At 37.6% G+C, this 18,976-nt stretch overlaps 2 protein-coding genes across 7 annotated transcripts in view; both read left to right on the top strand.

The window, feature by feature from the left end:
- The window catches only part of LOC139152194 (uncharacterized), a 460,524-nt gene that overhangs the window by 347,124 nt on the left and 94,424 nt on the right, over positions 1-18,976 (top strand). The window lies entirely within an intron of this gene.
- The window catches only part of LOC139152196 (BAR/IMD domain-containing adapter protein 2-like), a 296,941-nt gene that overhangs the window by 265,522 nt on the left and 12,443 nt on the right, over positions 1-18,976 (top strand). For all 6 annotated transcript variants that reach the window (XM_070725337.1, XM_070725334.1, XM_070725332.1 and 3 more), the window contains 3 exons: positions 397-529; positions 7,942-8,087; positions 17,544-17,674. In XM_070725337.1, the coding sequence (XP_070581438.1) occupies positions 397-529; positions 7,942-8,087; positions 17,544-17,674 (410 nt within the window). The remainder of the gene's footprint in view (positions 1-396; positions 530-7,941; positions 8,088-17,543; positions 17,675-18,976) is intronic.

Below are 18,976 nucleotides of genomic sequence, written 5' to 3' on the forward strand. Positions count from 1 at the left end.
GACCATTAATTCATTTTTGCGCAGGTTTCATTTAATTTGTCTAAAACTAGGGTCGAATATATGCATGGTCACCCATTCATTCAGTATCTTTCAATATGTCAAACAATATAAGTTGTATCTTGTATCAAACAAAATTCATGAAAAATGGGCGACTTTGTCCCTTTGAAAGGCAGTTATGCATGAAGTGGGTACCATCTCTAAATTTACCAATGGAAAATTTACTCATACATACATACCATGTAAAAGAATGAATGATAACTTACTGTATAGTATACCTGTCCAAATCCAGTAACATATAGTTTTCAGACTCCTATTGAGCTTCACCTTCACATTTGTAGAAGCAATGGGCATGTGTATGGATCATTAACATGATTTGTGTTTATATTTTCTTCCAAGAACACACCGGAACCTCTTATCGTTGATATTAATCGTCATCAAGTGATGTACCCAAGTGCTACCTTACCGATTCCAAAGACACAATCTGCAATGGAGCCTGTAAGATCATTTTCACAACAGCAATTTGCAAAGAGTAAGCAATTTTTATTCTTAACATAATGGCTGTAGGTCATTCTGTTATTGTGGTTGGGTTGAGTTGACATCGGACAGTGAAAATTTTCTGTGAACACAAAAAGTCAAAAACTGCAGAACAGACTGCGTTGATATTTGGTACAGATGTTTAGACCATGTTGAGTTTAAAATTTTTGTTAAAATGGTGCACAAATGTTCAGCAGTTAGATAGATATGGGAAATTGTAATGACCGTAGGTCATCATGTTATTGTGATGGGCTTGAGTGGATGTCGGACAATGAAAATTTTCCGTAAACGACAAAAAGTCCAAAACTGCTGAACAGACTGTGTTGATATTTGGTACAGATGTTTAGACCATGTTCAAGGTCCCGATTCCTCAAAATTGTGCCAAACGGATCAGCAGTTAGATAGATATGGGAAATTCTTGACCCCTCTTTTAGCTCCGCTGTCAGTTGATTTTCCGTTGTCTTCCGGCGTCCGGCATCCGTCAACAATTGCCTTCTTCTCTGAAACCTCAAGTCCGATTGCTTTGAAATTTTATATGCAGTTCACTTGGGGTAACCATACTTAAGTTTCTTCAAAATTTGCTTATTTGTATTTTTGGGGCATTTTATACTGTTTTTGGTTAAAAATCTTCTCCTCTGAAACTGCTTGTCCGATTGCTTTGATATTTGATATGCAGTTTACTTAGGGTGACGTCAGTTAGATTTGTCCAAATTGTGGTAAAATTTGCATATTTGTATTTTTAAGGCAATTTTTGTCATGTTTGGTAAAAAAAACTTTAAAAATCTTCTTCTTCAAAACTACCAGTCAGATAGCTTTGATATTTGGTACATAGGTCCCTAGGGATGATCTATTTCAGATTTGTGCAAATTGTGCAGAAATATGCAAATTTGCATTTTTAAGGCAATTTTAGACATTTTTGGTCAAAAATGAGTTTCTCAAAAAGTGCTAGTCTGATAGCTTTGAAATTTAGTATAAAGGTTTCTATAGATGAACTAAGTAATATATATTGAATTTCTGATGAAATCTGTAAATTTGTATTTTTGGGGCAATTTTTGCCATTTTTGGTCAATAAATGTGTATTTCCAAAACTACTCATCTGATAGCTTTGAAATTTGGTATACAGGTTCCTACATATTAAATAAATGATATTTATTGAAATTGTGATGAAATCTGCAATTTTGTATTTTTGGGGCAATTTTTCCCATTTTTGGTCAAAAAATGTATTTCTCAAAAAGTACTGGTCTGATAGCTTTGAGATTTGATATACAGGTTTCTACAGATGAACTAAGTAAAATATATTGAATTTTTGATGAAATCTGTAATTTTGTATTTTTGGGGCAATTTTTGCCATTTTTGGTCAAAAAATGTGTATTTTCAAAACTACTCATCTGACAGCTTTGAAATTTGGTACACAGGTTCCTACAGATGATCTGAATGATATTTATTAAAATTATGATGAAATCTGCAATTTTGTATTTTGGGGGCAATTTTTTCCATTTTTGGTCAAAAACTCTCTCTCTCATAAATTACTGGTCTGATAGCTTTGAAATTTGATATGAAGATGAACTAAATGTGATATCTTGAAATTATGGTGAAATCTGCATTTTTTATTTTTGGGGGCAATTTTTGCCATTTTTGGTCAGAAAATTTCATTCTCAAAAAACTACTCTTCAGATAGCTTTGGTTGACATGTTCTCAGGGATGATCCAATGTGATATATTCAAATTATGATGGAATCTTCAATTGTGTATTTTTGCAGCTATTTTAGCCACTTTTTTCTGGCAATTGAAACGAGCTATCAAAGATTTCCACCTTCTTTATCAACATGTGTCAAAAATAGTTATTCTCTACATATACACAGCGGAGCTATATCGGCCATTAGGTCGCTTGTCAACTAATTGGTTTTAGGGAACACCATATGTGTATTTTGGAAGGTACACCAATCCTGCATTTTGGACTGTTCTCTGAGTTATGGAACAGAAATGTGTGTTAGATGAATGCTAGAAACATGGAGGACGCACTGAATGGGAGTATCAGAGATTTCCATGCTCTTTTGGGCATCAAAAGCGATAAAAAAACATATTTCATATTTAGATGTTCACATTTTGGACGACCCTAGGCATTTCTCATATTATCTCATATCTGCTCACTTCAATCTTGAGTAAACATCCTTTGATATTCACATTCCAGAGTACCCCCAGTTTCCTGTAAACAGGTCCAGATCACTATTGATAACAATGGGTTTGGGTAAAACCATGATGGTGAATGGGTTAAGTATCAAGGACATCACATGTTACAGTCTTTACTTCTAGACAATGAAGTTCCAAGTTTGTAGGTTAGTTATCTAGCTAGCACCAGCATCTGTCCTGAGCATCTGTCCGTGTGTTCTCACAGGAAATTACGGGGAACAAAAAATTATTTGAGAAGTTTCTCTATATTACAGTTAAAACCTGTCATGGATGGATTGCTCTCAAATGATCTGAAACACAGTTATTGCCCATTAGCAACAAATCTGTAGCAAGATTTATGTTCATGAACTTACACAAGGTATTAGACTAAAAGATGACCATAACCTTGCTGCCCTACTTAATCATCTTGCCCCCTTACATTTACTAATATTTATAGACGTTTTTTGTAATAAGGGTGGCAGGTAAGATTGGCTTTACGTTTCCAACACCATAGTATGGACCAATTCCTGTGATGGCCTTTTACCAACCTTTTAGCAGTAATTCAGTTTATTCCTATCTTAGCTTCAATTACTTCTTTCAACATTTATTTCATTGAGATTTCCTTTGCTTAGTGTATAATTTTGTAATCGTAATTACTGTCAACTTAGCTTTACTAACTTATTTTAACCTCATAATTCTTACACTACTGTTATACCTTAAACCCCAAATTTTTCAAGAGATACATACATGATTTTCACTCAACAAAAAAATTTATGAATATGTCTTCTGCTTTTTTCTTCATATACATATACATGTCCCTTTTCTCACAAAAATGAGCTTAAAATTGTAATGTGAAAAATAGTCTTTCAGCTATATGTTGCACATTGACTTCGTGGTCTGTCTAATTCACAGTGAGTGGGGGTTGTTGATAAATGCCGATAATACTAGGCGGTCATTATGTCCAATTGCCATTGGCGGTATTTTTAACTAATTGGCTTGTAGTGGCCTTCAATATATGTATTTTTGGAAGGTACACCAATCCTGCATTTTAGACTGTTTTATGAGTTTGGAACAGAAATTTTTTGTGAAGATAATTCACTTCACTGATAACAGTGACAGTTTCATATTATATATATATATTATATATAAAGCTTATATACTGGTAGCAACTCCGATGTCTAATTGCCATTGATAGCTTGATGTCGTAAAACATCCACAGGATACCCGATCATCAATGCAACGCCTGTCGCCGGCCCTTTGTCACACTCTTCTCACAGCATGATCAGCTGGCCTACCTTCCTGTCTTCCTTGCAATCTCTGGCTTTGCTCGACCGGTTCGGAAACATATTCAAGTTCAGTATTAGAGTTGTTGCCAGGTGAAATTTGACTTCTGCTATCTCTGTCAAGTTCAGTCTTGCGATCATTGTCAATTTCACTGTGACTTCCAGAAAAAACATGCCAAAGGGCGGTGTTAAACTGAGCCCGCTTCGCAATTTTTAAATACTCGACAGAAAACAACAACCGATCAACAATCCTTACAAATTACGGTGGAGAAAAGATTGAGTACGGCGGAATTTGTTAACAAATTTGGCGTGCATGCTTATTTAGGTTTGACCTCTACCTCATATGCTATGCTAGGCTTGAAGAAATACACAATAAACATGACATAGATCAGACAAAGCCAACGTCTATCGAACACAATCGAATGCATATAAACGTGTATGTTCTTGGCGCATTTATACACCTCCCGCAGTCTGCACATTGGCACAGAATGCGCCATCCCGCATTGAAAGTGTTAATAACAAGTCTTTGGAGAGGATACCGGTACATATACCGGTAGGGGCTAGGTTATTACAGTAAGGGACCGGATAGAAACTACAGGGAGGACCAAAATTGACATGGCTTAAGACCTTGATATTTGCAATGTAGCAACCTGGCTATATGGTGTACAAATTAAGTGTACAGAATTTTGATTGTATGATTAATTTGTATGCAAGTGAGGTCAATTTAAAAGTTAAAATCTGAGATGACTGCAAGAGAAAGGATCTAAATATTATTGATGAGGACTTTGACATGCAGGAGAGGGTCACTATTTGATGTACATGAAAATATGGGGTGGGTCACTTTTTTTGCCAAAACTTTTTAAGGGTCATTACTGATGCACAGTGTCATTTTGAAGAACACAAACCCTCCTTGGCACCTTTCCTTTTTTATCGCCAGTCCCTAAGCAACATGGGGGCACTGTAATAGGTGGACAAGGGGAGCCAGTGGTCAGAGTTATATATTGAATCAACCAACTAGTCTTGTTTTGCTGTTTGTCAGATGTACCGGTATTACTCTCTATACATTTTAGTTTCTTTATTTCTTAAATTATTAATGTATGAATTTTTCTATTTTTAGTTTCTTTATTTCCCTTATTTTGCCATGTCATCGTTTTGAAATTTTGTCAATTCTAATTAGCCAAGTCTCTGTAATCATTTGTGGTCAATCTTCAACATAATCACAACTTATGACAATACGTCGGTCTGAACTCTCTTTGTTTCTACCATATTGTTGTAGAACTCCCCTGTATTATAATGGTTGTTCCTGCATTTGTGTTGTACGCACCTCGACTATGCATTACAGTGAAATATGCCTCTTGCCAACCTTTGTGAAGAACAACAGCCATTTTTCATACCTCTGTGCAAGAGAGCTAAATCAGTCTTAGCATCACTAGAAATCTACTAAAAGGGCAAAGTTCAGCGCCTTGGGTGCACAATAGGCAACGTTGTAGTGACGTTGGTTGTTGGTAAACACTGGGCGGGATGGTTAAACACTTGCTTAGTCGTTGGCTTATCAGAGAAACATAAACTATCTGTTACACCAGAGCCTACCAATTATCACCTTTGCCTGAATATTACGGAAGTGTGCAGGGTTCACACAATTCGAGCCTAGCTTTTAACTAGGGTTTGTGGAGTGGCGAAGGGGCTGTGGTCTGGTCGAAGACCTTCCTCGACTGTGATGTCTTTGCTAGATGACTGGATGCCGTACGTTGTGAGTTTGAATCCCATCAAAAATTTACTAAATTAAAATCAGTCGTTTGTGGTTCGATAGACAGCAATGGCCACTGTGGTATGCAATAGAAATGTAGGTAGTTATGAAACAGAATGACCGCGCAAGTATCGCCAAGTTGGAGACAAATTTCCCTCATACAATTTACTCAATAAAACAGCAATGATGCATGGCTTTCAATACATCTCTGAATTTTTGCTAACACTATTGCATTTGAGTAGATGTGTGCATCAGTCTGTTGTATTTCCATAGGGACCCGGTTTTCAACCCTGGCTTTCGAACAATGAATGGCTACTCTCTCACAACAGCAGGGCTTGAGTTGAATATGAAGGCGCTGTGATGGAAGCCAGTCATCGAAATGGACATATTACGAGCTTCGGAAGGAAGATACAAAATTAAAGTCTTGACTTAGTTCAGGAGAGAATTTCCTCGGGCACTGTGTTGAGTTCAAATCTAGCCCTGAGCGTCTCATTCTCAGTACAAGTGCGCACACTGGACAAAAACAATAAGGGGGAAGTCTAGCAAATAAATTATAGGCTCTAAGGACGGCAGCAGATTGTGATCGTAAGAAATCGTAAGTTAGAACCTTCTACCGTTTGTTAGTAGCTTCATGGCTTTTTTGTAGGCAGTCAGTGATGTACATAATATCCGGTTACCGGTGAAAAAACGCAGGGTTACACGCAGCTTGCAACGAGCTAAAAGACGCATGAGAAAAAAAGAACAAGAAGGCATGCAAAAAACCTTGTGAATTTGAAAAAAAAAACTTCACCCATTCGTATTTTCAGTGTAAGTTTAGGTATTTTTAACCAAATCACAGAAAAGGGTGAAGAAATTTTGAGTAAAACTGATCTAAAATGTTACGATCCCCAGTTAGAGCTTATTATGCAACGGCATGACCCGAAGGATAGTAAGCACAGGCTGCATATCCGGTTACCTCGGATTGGTAACCTTGGAAAACATCGACAACTGTTCGTAAAATGCAAATTGCATGTGACTGAGACGCAGTGGAAATGTTATCCGTAGTTCCATAGATGAGCATGCATATTTGAATACCATATACGCTGCTTTTCACAATATGTAAGCCAGAAAACTTCAACAAAAGGAAACTACTAGTAATCTGTAGTAAATGGTTAAGTCCACTCAGCAGTTCAACTGAATTGAATCAACTGATATAAACAATGACCAAACTTGTCACAATGCAAAAGGTATTTCCTCAAAATGTGAGAGAAAAGATTCAGTTTCGATGTCTGAAGGAAGAAATGAAATTTTGATTGCCTTCCAACAATGTGACTCCCAATTTTCGTAACTTTTACCAGACCACATACAAACAGTTCTTTTCACTGTTGCAGGACCACCAATCACTCCAAAAACAAAATGCCATTTTTTGCGTGTTCAGACATGTGTCTTATCGTGTATGTTGTATGTGGCTGTGTGTATGTGTATGTTTAGGTACATAACGCTGATTTTAGTGAGAAGTCAGTTACTTTGTTAGTTGTGCTCCCCAGGGATCAAGATCACCCAGGCCGCAGTTTGAATTTTAGTAATCATGATTTGCAGCATACATTAACATTTAGAACAGAGGTCAAATAGACATTCTGGAGCCACGTTTGTGAAAATATGCCTTCTCTGTATTAAATAACAGTGTTTTTCAACGTTTTTTAGACATAAAGGCAGTTGCATATACATTCACAGGTGGCATTTATGAGATTGGATGGAAATTAACGCCGTTCACACATCGAATTTCTGGAAATCTCGGAGCAAATTAAGTGCGTCTTACCCATAGCGTGGCTTTTTCACATATGCATAGTCTTACCATAATCCTCCTTTTGTAGGGGACTTTGGCGTTTCAGGGGGCTATAACATTATTGTTGGATTAGTCTAGATACAGCAGCCCAGATCATCTGGTTACCTGTCTCCCAGGATTTGATGCAAATCATCAAGATAGTTTTGTTGATTTGCGTATACTTTTCACTTTGTGTACCAGAGCGGCCCATCCATCAATTTTTTTCAAGCATTGTAAATGACTGCAGACTTTTTACCAAAGCCACCCTCAACATGTTACCAAATCTTTACAGAAGTCTAGCCAAGTTCAGATATCTTTGTCAATATCATTGTTTATAACCATCTTGTCAAGATTTTGTTCCTTGTTAAGATGTATTGCTTATTGATACTTTTCAATAACATTTAGGTGGCACAATGAATTCCTCACAAGGAAAAGGTACACACATACAGAACAAGTCAGATGGTGGTGTGCCAGCTTTGGATAGTGGTAAACGTGTAAAAGCAGTATATAATCATACATCTACTGGACAAAATCAACTGAGCTTTAATGAAGTAAGTATATTCTTACCACAATGAAACCATTTCATTGTCTGTGTAACTGTTTGTATAGTATTCACACTTTTCACATCAACAATGAACAAGCAAAAACAAGGATGTAATGTTATTTTAAAGGCCAGGGACTCGATACCCGGAACCAAGTTAATTCCGTTCACCTTTGACATTCACAGGCGGGATCGCATGTTTCTGTCTGTGTAAATTACGGTCACGATTAGTGTGCACAGGAGGTTGTAAATAGGCCAATGCAAACAACATATTATTACGTAACTGAATATATAATGGCGAGACCAGTATACTGGGCTTAAAGGTATGGAAATCGATCCCAGGGCCTAGGAGTGGCACATGTAAAACAGTGTGTATCTTTGCGTCAGAGGCGGAATAAACTATTGATTGTATCTATTTATCCAGGAAATCTTAATCCCGACTGCTGTGTTTGTACACATATAGAGCCAGCCAACGTTAGGGACACAAAAAACAACACGGGGAACAAACAGGCAGTGGCTTTGAACAAAATCAATGTACCCGGTACTTCACCGATATTTGTAACTTGACGCACTTTGAACATAGCTCGTAACAAGGAACAGAGGAAAGCCCATGGAACTACATGTACAACTATAACAGCCACTCATGTAGTTGGTGCACAGTGGAGATTTTTTGGATCAACAACTGTGACGGATGATGCACTGACCTTTCCCACTGCAAGCCAATTATTATCTTACTCGATTCAGCACAAAATTTTCATATTGACTGTTGACGCGATGTTTACAGTTGTTACATGGTGGCAAATCCTAGTCGAATTGACGACTGCTGCGTAAACAGTCACTGAATAAACTATGAACGCATTTACGACCACTGGATATTTTTACCGTTTTTAATCGAAGACCGTCCATATACACGTATGACGGTGACAAAAACAACACAAGGAATCTGGCGTACATTGTTACTGAATTACTTTGACCAAAAAATTCACCTAAATTCCAAACGATGATCATACAGAACTCTGCAGGTTTCCGGACTAAACGACCCCAAACCGACTGGATCTCAGTCAACTGTACCGGGCTCGACGTCTACTCTGTCAGCGTCAACTCAAACTTTCATTCCAGACAACTTTACCCAACAAACTGGCAATATACTAAATTTACGTTGAAAAAATTCAAACTGTGTATCATATTGAAAAAAATCTTACCGGGACCACGGAGCAAATTAAAAAGCCAACAAACCCTAACAGAAACATTGGAATCATCATTAGTGTGCAAGGTCTCTGTATTATATGTCAGGGTAAAAAAATTCTAGCTTTGAAATTTCAGGACGGTACAAAAGGCGGGGCAGAATTAGACAAGATTACGACCAATGTGTTACCGCTGATGGTACATAACGTACTGTTGATAGCAGGTAGTTTGGTGTCCAGTGATAAACACGATTCCTAATATACCACGGCTGTTGATTTGAACTGCCTCCGATTGAAAATTGTCAATACAAAGACATGATGTCAATAATTTTGTGAGATTATAAGTACCCGCTGTCTTCTCGCCAAATAACTGCGATCAAGATTATTATGATAGAAGCAATTGACCACCAAACACCTTCTTGCTGTTCTTATACACAACATGTAAAAATGGGTTACTCCTGCTGAGAAATACGACAGCAAATATTGCAATGTGAATTTCTTACTATCTTCCTCGCAATGACTTTTTCATCTGTGTCTATTTTACCATTGTTACTGGACCATTTCTGACGATTTTTACCGACAAAGAATCAGTTCACACTTATCGTGGGAACACATTGCAAACACGTTCAAAAAATTTTCATCACATGAAAGATTACCGTAATCCCCGTTCCAAAGATGTAGGAAATGTATAATTGGTTGTTTATCATGAACAATCCCGAACTGCAGCCTCTAAATACAAAATGATTTTTCTTCTGAACAACACCTGTTCCCAACAACTTTACAATCGCACTCCGGTCATCACATGACGGTTGTAACCATACATGTGCTGCCGCCAATGGAGAATCAAAAAATCAAAAGTCAAAAAGTATAGAAAAAAATATAATATCCAAGCTATGTAAAACAGAGTAATTTTGATAGGGTCAATTTATTGTATATTATAAAAAATCTCCAGGCCACTCGGAACATCGTAAGATTATGGTCTCACTCGTTCGAATACTACACTCACACGGTAGGGTAAAACTGGGAACTCAGATCGTTAGATACTGCTTCCGCCAAGCGAATCCGCCTAGCTAAAGATGGTAAAATGACCATAATTATTATTGCTAGTCTCTGTAAATTTTACCGACTATTCGTTAGTAGTTGTCGAATTTCTTGAGTTTGTCCGAAAACTATTTCAGTGAATGACGTAAGGTTCAAGACATGTGAGTGCGAATGCAACATCGATATCGGGAAAGCAAAATCAGTCACAGACAATCAAGGAAGAACATAAGAGTCTATTACATGTAATCTGCGAATTAAATGAATCCTAGGTTACTCTGAAAGTAAAAAAGGTAATGTTGTGCCCTGGTTGGGAAAGAAAAATTGATCAACAAAACGTCAGATAATATTAGAGCAATTTAGTAAAAAACAAGCTCAGAAAAACGTGTAGGGAAGAATGACATCATGGCGATCTTCAGACCTTTCATCATGTTTCAGTCTGAATGTCAACATTTGATGCTATAATCTATTTCAAAAGTCTCTTTTTGGTCAAATCCGACAGAGATGAGTCAATCGCGATTTAGTTTCATCACCCCGACCCGACAGGAAATAATGCAGCTCATGGGCACCTGCATAATCGTGGCATGAACGTATCCAATGGCCGTCCACTGCATGGGCCATTGACCGTGCATCGCCAGCAACAACAGTTTTGGACGTCACGAGAGCATTCTTTTTGTACTCTGTGAGCGGTTGAGTGATTTGGGTAGGCGATTGGATTTTGGTCTGACTCAAGTTGATTTCTGCCGAAAACAGTCAGAAAAGTAGTTTTTCGTGCTCCGTCCAAATTGGATCCGCATGTTGCCGGTTTTGTCCATGACAATCAGCAGAGCCGTGGTGGGAGGCCGTATAACGCCGGGAACACACGACATCGTACGCAGGGCTAGGCCACTATATACTTCCAAAAGAGATCTATCATAAAATATCGTACTGCAGGTCAACATACACATCACCCATTCATAGGCCTACAGGTACACAGATCAACAAACAAACAGGGAGAGGCAATCTGCTTGAAACCATGAAGCAGTCCGTTTGTGTCTGAACTCATCTGAGACTCGTGTTCAGTAACCGTTGGTCAAGTATTTTGCTCAGAGGTAAGAATCGTTTATTTATTGTTGACATCGTAATCCATCCGATGTACACAACAAATGTTTGATCGTTTGCACCTTTTCACGTCCCCTCGTGATTGGCAGCTGTTTCAATGCTTTCATCTATTGTTCTGTGGACGCTTTGAACACAACATCGAAGCAGTTTTGGCATCAAAAATCAACTTAAAATGGAAAAAATGAGAGAATTTCACCAACAAGGTGATGCAACAAGTATTCACAAAACGTAATATGTTGAAACAGTGCTTTAATTTACACCATGGTTGTTGAAAGCTCTAGATTTTCGGGAGCATTCGTTGACGCTGTTACCATACGCCACTCATATTGGATTATGAATGCCCAGGGAGATAGGTGGTATTTATAGGCTCCCCCTGCCTTTAAAATTCTAATGTGAAAAATAGTCTTTCAGCTATATGTTGCACATTGACTTCGTGGTCTGTCTAATTCATAGTATTAAAGTGGGGTTGTTGATATATGCCAATAATACTAGGCGGTCATTATGTCCAAGCGCCATTGGTTGTATTTTTTCATGTCCTTGGCCAAAACTCGGGCACGTCTCAACTGATTTTATTCACCAATTTTATTCAAATTTAGTACAAGGACATTGACCTATGTCATACATATGCACATTGATTTGTTTTGTGATACGATCCAATATGGTCACCGTGTGGCCATTTTTTACAATTTTTTCATATCCAGAACCATAACTCAGACATGTATCAAGCGAATTTATTCAAAGTTGGTAGGACATTGACTTATGTTATACATATGTACGGTGATTTGTTTCACGATATGGTCCAATATGGCCACATGGTTGCAATTTTGTTATGTTTTTTTTATGTCGAGAGCCACAACACTGGCAAGTCTCAACTGATTTTATTCAAAGTTGGTACATGGACATTGACTTATGTCATACATATATGTGTTGATACTATAGTCTATAGTCTATAGAAGCTATTGGGATGGGTATCCGTCCGGCATCCGTCGTCAGTCTGTATGTATGTATGTATGTATGTATGTATGTCCGTTTGTGAGGCGTCCGTCCACTCAAATATCTTGAGAACCGCAGTACTTACTGATTTGATATTTGTTATGTAGATGAAAAATATGATTTTGACAAACTCTTTTTTTAATTTTTTGATATTGTTGAAAATAGGCAAATTAATGCCAAAAAAAAAAGGCATTTTTGGTAAAAAATCATCTCCTTCATAACCGCTGGTCAGACAGCTTTGTTATTTGGTATACAGGTCCCTAGGGATAACCCAAATTAGATTTGATCAAATTGTGATGAAATATGCAAATGTGTATTTTTAAGGAATTTTTTTGCCATTTTTGGTCAAAATTTGACTTACATTGTATGTAATTCTTGTACTGTACAAACCCTATCAATTCACCCAGAAAAAAAATAATTAATATGATTTAAATAATTGAATTAATTAGAAAATCATCAAAGCCAAAATAATTTTAGTGTAGAATTATCAGAAAGTTCAACTTTTTTTTGACAGTTCATAGTGAAATGCTTACCATCTTGGAGGATTAAAACATGTATTTAAAAGGCAACATTCCTGAATCCCAACTTTGACATATTCTGAACCGTCATTTATTGTGCCCTGTATGTTATCTAAAAAAAATTGCTCTTAATAGTTTGTCATGATAAGGTGGTCAAATAAATAGAGATAGAGAAAGTTCTAATTTCCATTTATGGTTGACTTGGTAAGGATAAAATAAAATTACTTTTTGACGAAAAAAATAGAGTGGTCTATTAAAAGAGTGGTCAAAGTGTTAGGTTTTTATGGTAAAGCTGGGCTGTAAGATTCCTCATGTGCTACTTATAGCAATTATGCAATCTGTGTAAACAGTGCAATGAAAGTGTTACATGATTCCTTATAATGCTTTTGATGACCTTGAACTTCTTAAGTTTCAAACATTTGTCTCTTCAGTGTGCTTTCTCTGAGTACGTACAGTCTCAACTTATTCAACAGAACTTACTTACAATGTTAATATGAAAGTTAAAATGCGCTTGGTTAATAGGATGAAAATACTGATACATATAACCAGCTTAAGATTCTTTATAACCTGACAGATATGCTGTTTTTTATGACGTAAATCTTGATTTAAGCAAGTCTTGTTTACTTTAATTAGAATGTAATTAACTCTCGTTTATTAGCTACTATAGACTAATATAGTCTATAGAAGCTATTGGGATGGATATCCGTCCGGCGTGCACCGTCAGTTTGTATGTATGTATGTATGTATGTATGTATGTATGTATGTATGTCCGTTTGTGAGGCGTCCATCCACTCAAATATCTTGAGAACTGCTGTACTTACTGATTTGATATTTGTTGTGTGGATAAAATATATGATTTTGAGAAACTATTATTATTAACTTTTTGATATTGTTGAAAATATGCAAATTTGCACCTAAAAAGGAGTTTTTGGTAAAAAATCTTCATAACCACTGGTCAGATAGCTTTGTTATTTGGTATGCAGGTCCCTAGAGATAACCCAACTTGGATTTGTTAAAATAGTGATGAAATATGCAAATCTGTATTTTTTTTTTCTATTTTTGGTCAGGCCATCCTGAAATGAGCTATCAAAGGTATCCAACTTCTTCATCAATACATGTGTCACAAAAGGTTATTCTCTACATAATACAGCAGAGCTCTGTCAACTGTTGAGTCGCTTGTTTTATCAAAACCACTGGTCAGACAGCTTTAATATTTGGTTTACAAGTCCCTAGGATGACCGTAGTGAGATAATTTCATACAGTTAGGAAATACTTAATTTTGTATCCATGTCTACAGTAGCTTCAGGGACTTTGGCCCTATGTTTTAAACAGTAAGATCAAATATCGCTGCATTGCGACGATTTTGTTACGACTTTCAGAGCCATAACTCAGACATATTTCCACCAGTATCATTCAAAGTTGGTACAAGGACATTGACCTATTTCATACATACCGGTATGCTTGTCAGTTTGTTTCACGTCATGTAGCAGTATCATGTCAATTATTGAATTTTCGTAATGTCAATATGTCAAGCAATACTGCATCAAATTTCATGAAACTTTGTACAGATGTTAAGCTCACATTGCTTTTACAGTGTAAAATACATTTATCAGTGCCATTTTAAGTAATTTGTAATTGCATATGTAATGAACCTTCCTAATTAGAGTGATATATCCACAAATACAGCGTCAAATTTGATGAAACTTGATACAGATGTTGATCTCATAGTGTTGTAAATACTGCATCAAACTTTATGAAATATGGTACTGGTGATAATCTGTTAGTGTTAGGATAGTATGCAAAAATGTGTTGCACCATCCTGTCGATTAATTCCTAGTTGACTCATTTAATGACCTTTAGGATGATGGCCTACATTGGTTTTATGTTTTCATCACCATAGAACTCATTCTTGGCCATTGAGCGCCATCTGTATCAAAGTATTTTTATCACAGACCTAATTAAAGCCCGGGGCGAAATGGACCGGGATCCGGATTAATGCCAAGTTTGGGTGGGCGTTTTGGGGCATGGCTCTGCATAAATGAGTCTGTTGGTAACGGTTGCTATCGTTCGCATTATCTGCGTAATCTGTTTGCTCTCAACTCACGCTCTGACTATAAGCTTAGGTACAGCCTTCGCAATACGCGAAAGAAAAAAAGAAAGAAGGAAAAGATATCAATTTCATTAAAACAGGAGCGTGCTGAGTTGATCTACTGAAGTTTTTGCTGAGATGATTTACTGAAGTTTCGGGGTCATGTCATTGTTCGAGAATGATTCGGCCTCAGTCCCTCTGGATAGAGGGACTGTGATTCGGCTGCTGACCGCCATATCTACATACGGAAATGGCGCCGTACGTAGTGGAAATAATCATCAAGAAAGTAATAAACATAAACATTAAAAATAATCCGAAGCTGGCAATTTTGTATGTTGAAATCACCAATTACCGATCTAAACATTGACTGAGAAACACGGTCAGGAAAATGGTAGGAAATAGGTGAACGACGCGACGTCATGACCGATCGCTAAAAATAAAAAAATAAGTTCACTACATCACGGAAGGATCGAGATTTCCATGAATCTCGCGTACCACGATATCTGTAAGCGATCGAGGTCGGCTGCTCAGTTGCTTTGAGGGTGACCCCGGACAACTAATCACGAGTTATGTTTATTTTCGGAGCAATGGGATGAACCACGGACTGGGTTCATAGATATCTTCGTTATTGAAGAAATTAAAGTCCAACCTTTGTCGAAATCATACGATGTAGTGCCAACTCAATGAGCCGATCTCGGACACACGTATCAATAGGCCTTTCAAAGAAGATCGGGTGATGACGCGTCGACGCTCACTTGCTCACCTTGAACTGACACTGACAAATACTGTTTTGATGTCTTTATAAGCTTTGTTTAATTCTCATAACAGAAGTCCAAACGCTACTGGAGCAACCGGTACGTCAAAACCTTACCAACCCTCCGAACATGTCATTGCCATGTGTGAGAACACGTGTACGGTACATGTACAAACCATACGGCCGTTTTCAGGGCTAGCATTTATATCAAAAGCGACTGTAGCGTACCGGTACTTTCGGCTGTAGATTTGGGGGGCTTTTTAAAAAAGTGGCTCTCTTTGACTGACTGTAATCAAATTGATCATGGAGGCTACCACCATGCTTTAATATTTAGTTGTTTTCGATGTCATTGTAAACTATGGACTCTGCCTGCAGTTCTGTAAAATACAGTGTACGCACTTTTCGCAAGGATACATCGTACCGGTACTGACTCATCTCTTGCTAAGTCACGACCGAAAATGGCTCACTTTCGCGATGTCTGTGCATCATAAACGCTTGTTAGTAAAATAGTTTATGACAACCACGAAGTTTTCATCCTGTGTGCACGCCAATATACATGTAACTCTAAGCGTACACATGGTTTGTTTACATCGTAATTATTCTCGTATGCACAGCAAATGTTTGACCAGTTTACACCTCTGCGCGTCACTGAATGATTGACAATTATTTGAATCGCGGAACGACTGTTCCCTTGGGGCCATTTCCTTTGTTACGAAGCGATTTTTCCCCAAATCGTCGTAATTTTAAAAGGCTTTGTGAAACTTTGCGGATACCTGTATGGCCTACGTGTTTATGAAACAGTCTATGTTTATGGTATGCCAATAATGTTTGTTTGAGAATCGCTTAGGCTGATTTTCACGGAGCGGTCTACCTTGCTGTTGCCAGTTGTCACTCAAGGGGCCATTATGAATTTTCGATGAGTTAGGGGTCTTTTATACCCCGCACCGGGGTTTAATGAAGAGGACTCTATCCTCTCTGAGGACTTGTAATCAAAGTACCCATTAACAAGTGGGGACTGTGTCCTCAACAATGACTTGTGATAGGAAGGACACTGCTGCAGTCTCTCGTGGTTGAGAGCGCTGCAGGCGAATTGAACACATTGACCACTGCAACACCCATAATAATAGCATTTCATACAATTACAGGTAATTTTACAACAGATACATGTATTGTTTAATTATTAATGAGACAGCATGGCAAGAATGGAATACCTGTTGCTTACAAAAATGACTTTAGGACATCATTCCAGTCTCTCCAATTGGAGCAGATCAGACATGCATGCGGCACTTCGTATGAGTGTGATGTTTGTCAAAGCGGCTGTGCTGAGCTACGGTTCATGTTTGATAAGGCATGGATAGAAGGTGTCAATCACGTCGTTGGCACGCAACTTGGACTCACTCATTAGGTGATATCATGTCTTGTCAGCTTCACAAATATTGCGGTCGTTTGTTCCACTTGATTTGTAGTTTATTAACTCATGGCATGACAATTAAGCCGTTAATCCGCCAACACAGTAAGTTTGTTTGTTGGCAAATTAACGAAGGTACGGTTTGTGCCGACCAATCTTCAAGAGGCTTCTATCTCTTTTTGTGATGTTTACCCTATTTGAGTGCTGTTTAAATTGGCACAAGCTGCAAGAAAAAGGCAGCAGTGCTATATCAGCTGATTTCTTGCAACAATTGCTAAGTTTCTAAATTGGCAGAAATCACATCCATTGAAATGAATTTGACTACTGTGAACATGTTGTATTCAAACACGGAAAGAAAAATTGCTATATCTCTATTTTCAGGGTGAATTGATTTTTGTAATTGGTCAACACAACAATGGGTGGCAGTTTGGCCAGAACTTGACCTCTCTAAAATCAGGATGGTTCCCTATTGCATACACAGAACCGTTCCAAGAGGTTCAAACAGAGAACAAGTAAGTGTCATTTCAGTAGATTTGATATTTAGGCCATCATTTTATGAACCTACTGTAATCACTCCATCAATTTGACTGCTCCATTAGTTCGACCACCCACTATTCTTTGCCATAGATGATTAATTAAAAAAAAAAAGAAACAACTGAAAGTGTGGACTCGGCATCATACCTGGACGTATTGTTTGAAATTAGGCAAAATACACTATATGCTAAGCTGTATGACTAAAGAGACGTTCAATTTTGAAATCATAAACTTTCCTGTTTTGTCGAGCAATATACCATTATCTCCAGCTTATGGCGTGTATATTTCACAACTCCTTAGATACAGTAGAGCATCCAATTCATATGAAGACTTTCGAGTTAGACACAGCCTATTAGCTCAAAAGTTAGTGAGGCAAGGATTCTCAGAAAGTAGATGAGTGAAATCATTTAAGAAGTTCTATGGTAGATACAGAGATGATGTATCAAAATATGACCTGTCTGTTTCTCGAATGATGAGTGACAGCATACCAAATTTTGACTCACAAAAGTAATTTGGTGAATTCACCAAATAACAATGGCTTTGTCGCTTTGGGCCAATCTTGACGGGTGCAGCTAGCTGGCAGGGTATGCTTACCCATTCCGGACACCTGGTACCACCACTATTTCGTGGTTCAAGATTACCCCATTGCCTTTGTCATTTTCGATATGTTCCTTGGACCTGGTAAATTTCATAGTTACCTTGAATGATAATGATTATTGGATTCGATGTCTATTACAACCTCCAATAGTTTAACCAGTGCTTAACCACATTATTTTTTTCCCTCTATATATTTACACTCATTTTACTATATTAAAGCATAGCTGCATCAAACTTTGAGGGACACAACAATTCCCTAAGCTGCATGTAATGAAGTGTTAGAGGATTGGCTAATGCCGCATCCAACGCCCTTATGACTGGAATTTGTCACGTGTCAATCAAGGGTTTTCATTGCAATCACAGCAATTGTCGACAAGGTGGCAAGCCAACAATGAGTATTCTAAAGCTGTATAATTGCAGGAGTAAACCATTGCCATTTGCAGAGGTTAGTGTTCCCCTGACCGTACTTATGTTGGAAGAAAATCGGCTTAAAAATTATGGCATTTTTCATTTTGTCTCGAACATGTATATAATGCTAAAAACACATTATAACGAAAAACAGTAGTAATCAATTAGTCTGAAACAATTAATAATACTTAAAGGACTTATTTTTCATACTAGATTGTCCTATGATTTTTAAACCAAAAAGTACAAAGTGTCAAAGAGAGGTCCTGTTAACCCAG

Source organism: Ptychodera flava, chromosome 15 (assembly GCF_041260155.1).
Source record: "Ptychodera flava strain L36383 chromosome 15, AS_Pfla_20210202, whole genome shotgun sequence".
Lineage (NCBI taxonomy): Eukaryota > Metazoa > Hemichordata > Enteropneusta > Ptychoderidae > Ptychodera > Ptychodera flava.